At 37.0% G+C, this 13045-nt stretch overlaps 1 protein-coding gene across 1 annotated transcript in view; it reads left to right on the top strand.

The window, feature by feature from the left end:
- Nucleotides 1-13045, top strand: part of AATF (apoptosis antagonizing transcription factor) — a 107273-nt gene that overhangs the window by 53510 nt on the left and 40718 nt on the right. Inside the window, exons 9-10 of the mRNA XM_069078118.1 lie at nucleotides 10734-10801; nucleotides 12469-12549. Of these exons, the coding sequence (XP_068934219.1) occupies nucleotides 10734-10801; nucleotides 12469-12549 (149 nt within the window). The remainder of the gene's footprint in view (nucleotides 1-10733; nucleotides 10802-12468; nucleotides 12550-13045) is intronic.

The following is a 13045-nucleotide window of genomic DNA, read 5'->3' on the forward strand; positions in this document are numbered from 1 at the left end:
CCTGACTAATCAGTCAGACTTTTGCCACAGTGGTCATATTTTTAAAAATCCCAAATAACCAAACCAAGCAACCTCCCCTCCCCCCTTTCTCTCTCTACATATGTGTGTGTGTGACCTTAAGAATTTAGTACTAATAGTCATATTGCTGAAAAATTCTGCTTGATATGTGTGTGGTTTTGTTTTTGGTGCAATGTCTCCTTAAAAAAATCTTTATAGAAAATTCTGCCATTTGTAGGTCTGTCAACTTTCAGATCCAAATGGCGCATCAGTATTGGCATTTGATCGATAGCCTGTGCTTACTGTAATGCGGTCTGCACAGGACGGAAGGCCCAAAGTCACACTTTAAATGCAGGGCCCGGAAACTTCATCAAATAGCAGCTGAGAGGGAAGGTACACATGAGTGGTCCCTCATTTCTTCCGGTTTTCTTGCTTTGAGAAGCATCAGAGCATGACTTCACTTAACTTAAAAAAAAAAAAGCCTACAACAAAGGCAAAACTAAAGCATATGGTATTTCATGGAATAAGCCAGTGAAGAGTTGACTGGAAGCTGTTGAGGAAACTTTTTCAAACAAATAATATACAAGGAGTTTGCTAAGCAAATATGTGGCCAAAACATCCTTGTTACTACTTAATAAACATTGATAAGTTGTCAGCTGGTTACATGTAAATTAAACACAGGCTTCTGGAAATCTTTTAATGAAGAATTTGATGCTCCTCAAGAATCATAGAACTCTACCAATTACATTAAATTAAGTATAGTTCCTTAGTATTAAATATTAGTGTGTTGTTCTTATAAGTTAACTGTCATTTGAAAATAATGCTTAACAATGCTAAGAGTTAGTTGAAAGTTCTCTTCCTGGAGAGTTAACTACCAAGGTCTAGTGTTTGAATCCTGTGTGAGAGCATCCTTCAACAAACAATATGATGGAATCAGAGGGTTAGTGCATCCCTCTGCATTTCTATGATCTTGTTAGATCCCATTTCATGTACATTACATCTTGCTTTGTAGCATAACCTAGAGTAGTATCTTTTTGTAAGTGTTCATCTGATTTGCATAGTCTTCTGACACATGTTCAGAGGAGGGAGGAGGATTGTCTCAATGACCTTATCAAAATTTAAGTAGAGAAAGTGAAGCAAAAAGAAATCTCTAATATTAAAATACAACCCAGTTTAGTTTTTAATAATATCACATGTGCTCATTAGCAACAGAATATTCCTTTACAAACACCTGAAAGATTTCTTAAAGGCATTTATTTCCCTGTATTAACCAGAATGATCTTGGGAGTGCCTATCTGATTAAAGCCCAGAATGATGCAAGTTCCCTCTTCTCTGAGATTGTAAACCTATATGAGAAGACAAATATAGCTACTAGTTCCCAAAGCAAATTATTTCAGATGAGAAACTTCTTTATTTTTGTTCCAGTTTGTCTTCTAGTTATAGGATATAACTTGAAGAATAAGTTCTGGAAGTCCTGCTAATGGAATGTTATGAATTTATGACTATGAATGATTTCTCTCTACCTCTTTTACAATATAAACACAACATTTTAGGCCCTTAAAAAGAGAAGTTAGCATTGGAGTATCCTGAATGAGATAGTAAGCAGGGGTCCTAAGCCATAATTACTTTCCTTATTACAATAAGACCCACAGAGATCATTGCCCCTTTTTGCACAGAGCTAGTGAACTCACCTAGACCTTTGTATAGAGTTCGTTTTAGAAACACCTTTTGTCTGCTTTATTATGGGAAGTGGGGAAGGAAGGAAAGAGAACCCTGACTCAAATAGAAGAAAGGCTTTTAGTGTTGGAATTGCTTAATTCTTACTCTGTCTTCACACATCAGGGCTTAATGCTGATAGTGATTTACTTACACTTCCTAGTTAATAATTAGACATTGGGAGACACTATATATCACAGCTAATGAAATAGATGGGATCTGATGAGAAAGTTTTCTGTTTTGACTAATAAATTTTAGCCTCAATGGCCAAGCTTAGTGAAATATTAGAGCTTTGGAAGTATTTTAGGACTTTATGCTGAGAAAACAGTGTTACTTTATTCAGTAAATGAATTTATCATTCATTTTGGAATCACAAGCCTTAGATAGCTCTGGAGTATAGGCAGAATGCAACACTGTGAGTCAGTAAGCGGAAAAACTAATCAAATCCTTAAAGACCAGAGGCAGTGAGGCAGAGATAGACAGACTTTTCCAGTGGTAGTCTCTGGCTACATCCCCTTTTATTTTAGTAACCAGCAGTAGGTAATTTATAACTTCACTATTAAGAGTTATACTAGTTATAAGATGTTTAGTAGCTAGCTTTTATTTGTGTATTCTGATTTCTCTGCTTGCATTTTCCTTTCTGAAAATATTGCCTTTTCCATTTCAGTAATTAGATGGCCTTCTGTAGTCACCATGTTACGAAGAGTGTTATTTAACAGTATTAATGTAGCTTTTATCCACACTTTGAGGAACAAGGAATCACCTGGCCCGTGGTCTCCCAATGTAAAACTGTAGCAACTCCTAATTTGTGTGTTTGGCTTCTTTTAATATTAAAACTAATTATCTTCTCTAGGTGTATTTGTATACTAGCCATTGTGGGTACCTGTTATATTTCTAAGCCTGGACTAGAGCAAACTAGTGAGTCTTTTGGTAGATCTGCATGAACTTTCAAAGTCTTAGCATTGTTTTCACTAACCTGACAAAATCTATCTACAAACCCTTATTATAGCACTTCTGTATGCCAGGCCCATTACTAGGTGCTGGAAATAAAAATACAAAGACTGAAACAGTCCCTCCTCTCAAGGAGAATACATTCTAATGGCAATGGGGCTGATAAATATGTAGAGAGGGGAGGAATATATACAAAGTAGTTAAGCACAAGGTAGAAAGAGGGGTACTAGAGGTTCGGGGATCAGGAAAGGCTTCATGCAAAAGATGTTGTCTGAGTTGTGTCCTAAAAAGAGAGAGGAGACTCTGAGGCAAAGGTAAGGAGGGAGTGCATTACAGGCATTTTTGGAGTATGAAGAACAGAGTAAAAGCCAGTTTGACCAGATCACTGAGTGCAAGATTGAGAATCATGGACAACGTGGATGGAGAGGTTCATGTTGTAAAGGGTTTCAAAAGCTAAATAGGAGATGATCCCAGAGTAATAGGGAGTCCCTGGAGTTTGACAGTGGAATAACAGTCAGATCTGTACTTAAGGGAAATAACTTTGGCAACAATGTGTAGGAGGGACTAGAATGGAAAAAGACTTCAAAGAGACCAGTTCATTAGGAGACTGTTGAAGTAGTTGTGATGAAAGATAATAAGAACCTGGAGTGACTCAATGAATATAGAGAAGGGGTCAGATACCAAAGATGTTGTGGGGGTAGAAATGGCAAGATTTGGCAACTGATTGGCTATGTGTGCTAAGGGAGCATGAGGAGTTCAAAATAGTGGACTCTCAGGGCCTAGAAGAATAGAGGTGCCTTCAACAGAAATAAAGGTGTTTGAAGGGGGGATCTTGGGGGAGAGTGAAAATAATGATTTCTGTTTTGGACATATTACGTGTGAGATGTCTTCAGGGTGTCCAGTTTGAAACGTATAATTGGTGGTAATGCAGTGCTTAAGCTCAGGGATGAGACTGGAGCTGGATATATAGATCCGAGAGTCATCTGCATAGAAATAATTAAACACATGGGAACTGATGAGGTCAACAAGAGAGTGGAGAGAGAGATGATGCAGGACAGTGTCTTAGGGACAAAGCTGGGAGCATGATATAGATGATGAGACCAGCAAAGGAGACCAAGAAGGAGCCATCTCAGACATGTTGGAAGAGAACCAGAGAGTGGTGTTGTGAAAACATAGAGAAGGAGTATCCAGAACAAAAGGCTGACAAATATACTGAAAAGGATGCGGACTGAGAAAAGACCATCAGATTGATAATTACATTTCTTGGTCTATTCAGCTAACCTCTGTGACTTAGTTTCTCTACCTGTGAAATTTGTTGTGAGGCCAAAAGCGATCATCCGGGATAAAGTGTTTTTCTTACCTTAAAGAACTATATAAATTAGCGCTCTTTTTACTGTTGCTGTCATTATTAGGCTCACCCCTTCAAAACTCAGAGTCAAATTGGTAACTTTAGAGAGAAGTGTTTCATTTGAATGATGAACCTCATTTTTCCTAGTCTATAAAATGTATTGGACAAAGTGAGTTCCAAAGACCCTTCCAAATCTAACATTTGGTGATAACAGATTTCCTAGATCACAGTAAATGGATTATTTACAGCATAACCCCTTCCTGTTGGAAAAGCTACCAGTACTAACCAAGTCCCTCCCTTTTTAACTATTTCTAGCTCTGCTAAGACCAGTTCCCTGAAGCTGCTTCTTTCCTTCCCCTGAAAACATGAGGAGACCTTTCCTGATAGAAAACAAAGCTCTCTGGGACCTGATCAGGCTTTCCCAATGTAGTTTCCTGGTTATTTTAGAGCCAAAGTGTCATACGTGGCCCACAACACTCCTGAGTGTGGCTCAAATCAGATTAAAATGTAATCAGGAATATTTAACAAAATAAATAAAACTAGAACAAAACATAGATAATAGGTGATTTTTCTAAGTTAATATGTAGCGCACTCACAAGTATCCTTATGTATAGTTTAGAGGCCCCTGTTTCTCTTTGAGTTTGACAACACTGACCTAGACGCATAAAAAAAAGTTCAGCTCCGTGGAGTCTAGGCCTCTCAGATTTAGTGGATGCCTAAGAACATGTCCATACTGTTACCATCTACTGACTAGATGAGTTTCCAAATGAAGATGAGGGGGATTGTGTCCAGAGCAGCTAAGTGTCACTGGATCCTTGCTGTGTCAGGGCAAAATACACCTCCCCTTTGTTAAATGTTCAGTGACTTGTGAGTGCCTCATATCATCCCAGCATTGAATCTGAACTAATTTGGAGCTGCACCTCCAACAATAGTCTAGAAAGCCCCAGAAAATAGAGTAAAAGTTGTTCATAAGAATCATATACAATAAGAAGAGGTCATTGTTTCTGAAGTTTCCTAACCTATAAAAGTGAGGAATCTGCTCTAAGAAAGTATTGGAAAGATTAGGTTACTTCAGCAATTAATAATGTATAATGGAAAAAGCATTGGACTTGGAATTTGTAAAGAATGGGTTTGAATCTTACCTTTGACACTTAAGTGATTTAGCTGTGGTCATTCAGCTAACCTCTGAGCCTCAATTTCTCTACCTGTGAAATTTGTTGTGAGGACAAAAGAGATAATATGGATAAAATGTTTTTCTTACCTTAAAGAACTCTATATAATTAGCACTCTTTTTACTGTTGATCTCATTATTAGATTCAATGTTTCAAAACTGTAAGTCAAATTAAACAAGGCATTAAGGAAGTAGTGATCACCTGTCTATTCCTGATCCAAATCATCCCTGATAAATTTATTAAAGTCTTAAGACTCATGTAGTTATTATAGCACATTGTTTTTCAGGCATTGATTTGTTCATTTTCATGGATTTTTCATGCCCCTAGCCTTTCTTTCTTTCTCTACTACTTATTTCTTTTTGACTATGCTACAACTTATATCTATAGAACCTTTCTATGAAGAAGAGAGGAAGAGGAACTCAAAAAGCCCCATTTTATGTGTTACTGATTGTGATCATTTGGACCTGGAAAAAATTTAATCCGTTGTCTCAAATTGAGATTTTGGATTAGACTACATGTGGATTTCCATCTCTCTGTGCTGTGCTTGAATTTTAGTAACACATAATTAAGAGTCACAGTTGACACAGAGTTACCCAGAAATATGTTCTTGAAAAACACTGAATCTTGGAACCATGTTATATTTAAGTTGGGGGCAGAATAGTGCAGTGAACAGAGTGGCGGATTTAGAATTAGAGGAGCTGAGTTCAAATTCTGAATTAGCCTCACTTCACTTTATGGATTCTCATGGGCAAAGAACTTAATGTCTCTGGTTCTTACTTCCCTTATCATTACAGTAAAAGGGGTTAGAACTTGTATCTCAAAACCCATAATCTGATGAAGGCATTAAGTCTGTGAAATGTTGGACAATGGGGATTTGTGTCCAAGATTTAATAACCTAACCTATTTCATTAAAAATTGGATACTTAAATTTACAGTATTGTAGTGGGGAAAATACCTCTCTTGAAACAGTACTCACAAGTTAAAGAATGCAGTGAGGTGAGAAGGGGTATACAAAAGAATAGGTCGAAGAAGATCAGAGATCTTTCCTTACCTTTTAAAAGCCAGATAGGAAAGGAGAGAAAGGGCAAAACTTCACTGTTTTCTCTTAGTTAAGATGTGTGATGGATGGTAGATTGTCATAGCTTCTACTAATTTTCAAAGTTCTTTTGGGTTAAGTTCCTTATTAAAAAGATTGGCTGCTTCCTGGGAGAATCAGTGATAATAATGATTGTATACCTCTATGTAGTACTTTGATATTTACAAAGAGCTTTGAGCCACAATGTCCCTTTGAGGTAGGTAGTTATAATATTATCAACTCCATTCTGCAGAAAAGGAAATTGAAGCTCAGAAAGGTTAAGTGACTTATACTTGTTCCTCCTAGTAAGTAGTAGTAAGCTAGTAAGTAGTAGAGCCAAAATTTAAACCCTACTCCAGCGCTTATTCCTCTATAAAAATATCTAAACTTCATTTGCACCTTAGTTTCACTACTTCAGTCTAGTTACTAACATCGAGCTAAGCTGTGTGAATAGGAACATTTTGATTGGGAGGTAGAAAGGAAAAATAAAAAAACTTTTCGAGGTTAGGGCATTGTTTTGTTTTGTTTTTGAGGAAGGGACACCAGATGTGGGCTGGAGTCCTAGTTTAAGGAGTTGGGACAGCCAAAGGATCACATAAGGGCACTTGATGAGTACAGGGTGAGTTAGATAGCATGCCAGAAAATTATGAGGAAGAGCACAGAAAGAGAGGCGGAGCGTGCTCCTGATGGTGACGCATATTGGTTTTTCACTGGAAATAGTCTTAGAACCAATAAGCATTATTTCAGTGCCCACTTAGGTACATATCTAGTGTATTCTGTAAATGTCAAGTAGAGTATTGTGTAAATTGAAACATTGGTATCACCATAGAAAGCATGGAAAGAAAGGTATTCTCCAACTAGCATCATTAAATTGTTCAGTGAAAATTTGATGTTGGACAGAAAACATTACAAACGTCAGTTGTTTCCATAGTAACAGCGTTCTTAATGGGTGCTGGCCTGAACCTTACGGTGGGGTTTCTGGGCCATTAAGTGAGATTTGGCAATATACCACATTAATAACATTGTATAAAATGATGTTGTCCAGGCAGCACTTCACCATGTCTACCTGCCTACAGAAGTCAGTGTAAATTGAAACTGTAACTCCAAGTCAGACTGTATCTATATTCCAGCTTATAAAAATTTCTCATAATGTTTGTTTAGTAGAAGACAGCATTCCTACCAGTGAGAATTGGTGCGTTGTGGATATTAAGATTAAGGTACATTAAACCATCCCAGGTTATAGTTAGTAAAAAAAAAAAAGTAATAGACAGTTTTTACTTATAGGATCATAAAGTTTGATACTACAAAGGAATTTAGTGATCATTTAGTCCAGTTCTTTCATTTAACACTTGAGGAAACTGGGTCCAAAATATGTTAAATGACTTGCCCAAAGTCATATATTTATGAGTAGTGGAGCTAAGGTTAAAAGCTAGGTCTTCTGATTCTAAAGCTCTTTCCCCCACACCATGCTGTTTTGCTGTCTCTCACTAATTTATGCAGGTGTGTAGAATGCCTTGGGGGAGTAACTGACAGTGATACCATCTTTTATAATGATGTAGAAGATTAGCAGATATCCAGATCCCTGCCTTTCTCATCTCGTCTACTTTTCATGGTACCCCTGACTCTAATTCTGCTCAAGATGGAGTTACCTTTTTGGTATCCAATTAGTTGGGAATCAGAATTCATTTTCTCATAGAAATGATGTTATTAGCAGTGATTAGGTGTGTACAGTATTCATTTCAAAAAGCACTAATTAAGTATCTACTCTGTGCCTAGGCATTGTGCTAGAAAAAAACGACCAAAAGGATAGCAGTTCTTAAGGAGATTACCGTCTACATTATAGGCCAGGTAGTTTGTAGATTGACGAGGACATTAGAGCATGCTCATCCCTAATGCTTCCATGAGAGACTGTTTTGAGCGCCTAAATGACTTAGATGCTTTTCAGTTTTTGGACCACATTTGTAAGTTGCAGACTGTTTGTATAAGTGGTAACTGAATATAATAGCATACAAGGACATTTCATGGATTTCACCATCATCTGAGAAGGATGCATTATAAATTTTGCATAGCCAGAGAAACTATTTTAACTTTTGAAAAAACCCAGTAACTTTAATGGAGATGTGAATTTTAATCATAGTTCCTAATTTAAAAACAAGATTATGCTTTTTAAAACAGAACTCAGTGCAGAAGTCAATTTTGGCATCCCACATCCTAGAAGCTTTATCTCTCAGTAACTCTTAAAAAGACCGTTTTCTTCTAAATTTGATATAAGTAACAAACATGTGAACAACTTGCTTGTTTATAACTTTTGCTTGCTTTATCATTTCTATCATGACCTAGCAGAGTCCCCTGAAACATTGGAATGAGTAAACTAGACATAACCAGAAAGTTTAATAAAACAAAGTTCCCAAACAATGAATGACTAAATAGAAATAGCAGCATAAGTCACTTGGCTACTAAGTTGACAGGACATATTTTAAAATGTAGACCAGAATATATAATGTACACAGTGTACTCTAAAGTAAATGCTACGCCAACTTAGTGTTTGAATTGTAGAAACCACTGCAAGCCTAATAGATCTGTTGAAGTTGTGCAGCTCCAGGGCTTAGGCTCTGAGAAAGGCAGAGATGGGGCATCCTTCTGAAGGCATTCCTGTTGTACCAATCAAGACTGCTATGTGCATTTTCCCCCTCATGAGTGTTACTGCCCTTGTGCCAAGGGACCAGAGAGATTAGGAAACCCAGAACAGTACTGATCCTTGTAGAAAAAGAACCACATAAGGTAAGGGCAACGAAAGGCAGCGATTTCATTCTTTTTTTTTTTTTTAACTCTCCCTCCTACCTGGCTTTTGACAGAATATTGACTAGAAACCAGAAGCCCATTTTTGCTTAGCCTTAAGGGCAACTGTTTACAGAGTCACAGTGTTACATAGGTTTACTGTGTCGTATGTCTGTGTAACACTGGATTTGGATCTTGTATTTAGCTGCCAGAAGTGACTGTGATGAAGTAGGAGAGATAAACTGATAGATTGGCTGCCAGAAAGATGTTGGGAATCAATCAGATAAACAGGGCAGAGAAATAGCTTGCTGTTTTCTAGTGATAATAAACCAGTGGCCTCTGGTCCCTGCATTTTTAAATGTAATTGCTGTGGTAATAATCTCCAAAATAAGCAAATGAAAAAACATCCTGGGAGGTTTTTTAATTGCGATTGAGATACCCTTTTTTCCCTGTTGCAATAAAAATGCATCTTAAGGAGGTGGATATTTTTTTAAAATGTGTTTTACTTCTTGGAATGCCTACTTAAGTAAACAAATGAAAATTAAAAAGGAAACTATTTTCTTAGGAATTTATTCCTCCTCTTCTACCCTCCTAATGGGTTTAGCTATTTAATTTGGTGAAATATCTACATAGTTACATGTGCCAGCCTTATAAGATAATTACTTATATGGGTTTAAAAAAAAAACAAAACAGGCTTTGAAATCAAACCTATATTATTGGTGTCTGGTTAGGACAATCACATTTATTTTAATATCTTCTCAGAAGCTTTTCGCTTTGAAGATTTTTAACATTTTTCAAATCCACTGTAGGTTCCTTGTTTTAGTGGTGAGTCAGGAGGGCTTACTTTCAGGATTATCATTATGACCTTTTAAAAGAATTCCATGCTGTTTCTTATTGTATCTCAATTCATTGATTCACGTTCACTTAAGACTTGAAGGCCTACTATGAATTCCAAGATCTCTGTGTTAATGCTGATGGATATTTGTAATAGATGTGTTACAGCAATTAAAAGGAAAGCAAGAGAGTAATTTAGAGTTCCCGTGGAGTCTGGGCCTATGTATTGTATCTTCTGATGGGTGACTTATTATCCTTTGACTTTCTCTTAGAAATCTGTCCCTAATGCTCGCACCTTTATTGATGATACAGGCTCATCATTTTGTAGTAAAGATAGTTTTAGCTATGGGGAGAGGGAGGATGAGGTCCATACTTTTAATTATATATAACAATGAATTTTGCCTAAGGAAGATCTTTCTTGTAGGAGATTATAGGACATAAGTTAACCATCCACCATTGTCCTCCTGTTGGGGATAGGCTAATGCTGATTCCTTTTTTCCACGGAGCCCTTCCTCCCTGACCTTTTAAAGATTCTCCATTGATATCGATGGGATGGACAAAACTAATCATAAAACGATGAAGGGAACGTTGCTCCCACACAGTGATCCATTTGAAATGAACTGCAGGACAATAAGTCTTCCTAATGGACTTCTATTCTCTGCTATAACCCTAGCCACCTTTTAAAAAGATATAGAAATATGAAGGGGTTAACATGAATTCAGTCATGCTCTTGCCACTGGGGTGTGTCTTATTGATTGTAGTTTTAGAGCTGTCACTGTGCCATTCAGAATTCCTACTGTGCCCTTTTAAAGTCAGTGCTTGGAGATGATGAATAAATCAGTTGCTTTCTTTTCTCTCCTAGCTCCTCCGAGAACTCATAGAAAGGAAGACCAGTTCTTTGGATCCTAATGATCAGGTGGCTATGGGCAGGTAAAAAGTTAGATACACCTTCCTCTTCATCTATAGAAGCTTGTATAACATTTTTTTTCTTTGAGCCTCCTTAGCCCTACACACATAACTCAAAGGCAGTGATTGATCTAAATTACAAAACTCAAGTACTCTAAGAGAAGCCGTTGAGACAAAACATCAGAAATTGTCATATGCAACCTGGGGCTATGTTATTCCTTTGGGAATTTGTAAAGAGTGTAAAGTGTGCTTATGTATTCTGTTTTTGTTGTTGGTTTTTAAAATGGTCCTCTTTTGATTTCAGCTGTGATCCTTTTTACCTGCTTACTTACCAGAGGGTAAAGAGCAGCCACTCTGATTAAGTGCTGCCTGCTGTCAGAATTTGGCCTTGCATCACAACAGGTCCCTTGCTCATAGTCAAATTTGCTTTGTTAAGACTACCCCAGTGTGAGACCTCCACCTCTCCTGTGAAAGATTCAGCACAATTAGAAATTGGAACCCAGCAACATTGCCCAGATGTCAGCCTAGAATATAAAGTAGGGAGGGCAGCTTGTGTGTGTGTGTGTGTGTGCCTGCCTGCCTGCCTCATCCTTCCTCCTGTTGGAAAATAAAAAGGGCATTTAGAGTGCCGGCTAATGAATGGTATACATTTAAATAGCCACGAGCCATGATTTGAAACCGCATAAATGGAAACAAAAGCTGGAAAAGCCAGAATGGGATTCTGGGCAGAAGAGCTTTTGGGGAAAGCCAAAGAATGCAGTACAAAATTTGTGTTGATGAAATAATTTTATTCAAGTAAAATATTACTTGAATTTTAGGGTAATGTGTCATGGTATTTTGTGTATGTCTGGAATATTATGGAGAACTATTCACTGTAAATTTAACATGATAGAGCAAAATTGCATTTAAGTGGTGATTATATTATACATTTATCTGACTTTACAATAAAATAGATTATGGTAATTAAGATTATATTAAGATTGCAGTAATTGGATTTTGCTAGATTTTTTTCAGATGTTGAGTTTTCATTGTGTAAATCAGGTAAAATGACTAGCTTATTTTTTCTTTCTTTTTTTAAACATTTGTTCCCACCAGCAATTTATGAAAACTTTCTCAGCTAACTACCCTTTACTTGAAAAATTAACTCCTTAATGCCACTTCCCATTGAAAATGACCACAGAAGCAAATTTTTTATCTTCTGAACTTTGTCTCCTTTTTTAGGTAGGCAGATTTAAAAGCAAGTCAGTGTGATATTTACAATTGGACATAAATACACCTGGGTATGAGCAAGGGAAAACTTATATTTAAAGTATATCTGCATTTAAATCAGAGGTGGCAACAATTTTTTTTTTAAAAACTTAAGCCATTTAAAGCATTTCAAGAAGACATAGCATCTCCAAGTTGACTCTTTTTCTAAACCCTGGCAAATCCAGTATCTGTCACAACTGCTCCATATAGTAAGGATCATTGTTAACCAAATTTGCCACACAGGTTCATAGTTTGCCTTTTGTGTTTTTATAGTTGCCAAAATGCTTCTCAGTTAGGTCACTTTGGTTACCAACTATCTTGAAGAACAAGTTGATGGGTTGATGATTCTGCAGGATCACTAGTGAGACTGGTTCCCATTTGTTATTCTGTATGTAACAGTTTCTGCTTGTGATGATACCAAACCTTTTCTGTGGGTGTTCTAGGCAATGGTTGGCCATCCAGAAGTTACGAAGCAAAATTCACAAAAAAGTTGATAGAAAAGCCAGCAAAGGAAGGAAACTCCGGTAAGTTACAACTTTTGTATTTTGAAACATTGTGGTTTGTCTTTGTGTTTTTGCTCTGTTATTTTGTTACAGTTTAATACCTCTTCACATTGATGATGTGGAAAAAGTAGCCAAGGTTTTTTGCCACTGCCTTTCTATATTGAACTTTCTATATGAACTTCTACATCCTCCACCTTATTATGTCCCTTGATTTCTCCAGGTCTTAAGTGGTGATAACAGTTCCTGATTCTTTCTCATCACATTGCATGGGTAGAAGAGATATGTGCAGAGTCCTTCAGAGAAAGGCGGTAGAAAAAGATAGTCTTTGAAATTTTGTTTTGTTTTGTTTTAATGCAGTTAATAGCATATTATAGTGCCTTTATTCCATCATCTTCTTGAGAGTTGTATGTTCAGTGCTTGGTGGAGGGGGCATGGGACTTGGAGCTTGGAAGACCTGGTTTCAAATCCGGGACATCGATTCAATCTCTCATTGCCTTGGTTTCCTCATTTGGAAAAT

Source organism: Petaurus breviceps, unplaced genomic scaffold (assembly GCF_028583685.1).
Source record: "Petaurus breviceps papuanus isolate PSGF00001 unplaced genomic scaffold, PetGlider_PUasm1.0 91023, whole genome shotgun sequence".
In the NCBI taxonomy this organism is placed as follows: domain Eukaryota; kingdom Metazoa; phylum Chordata; class Mammalia; order Diprotodontia; family Petauridae; genus Petaurus; species Petaurus breviceps.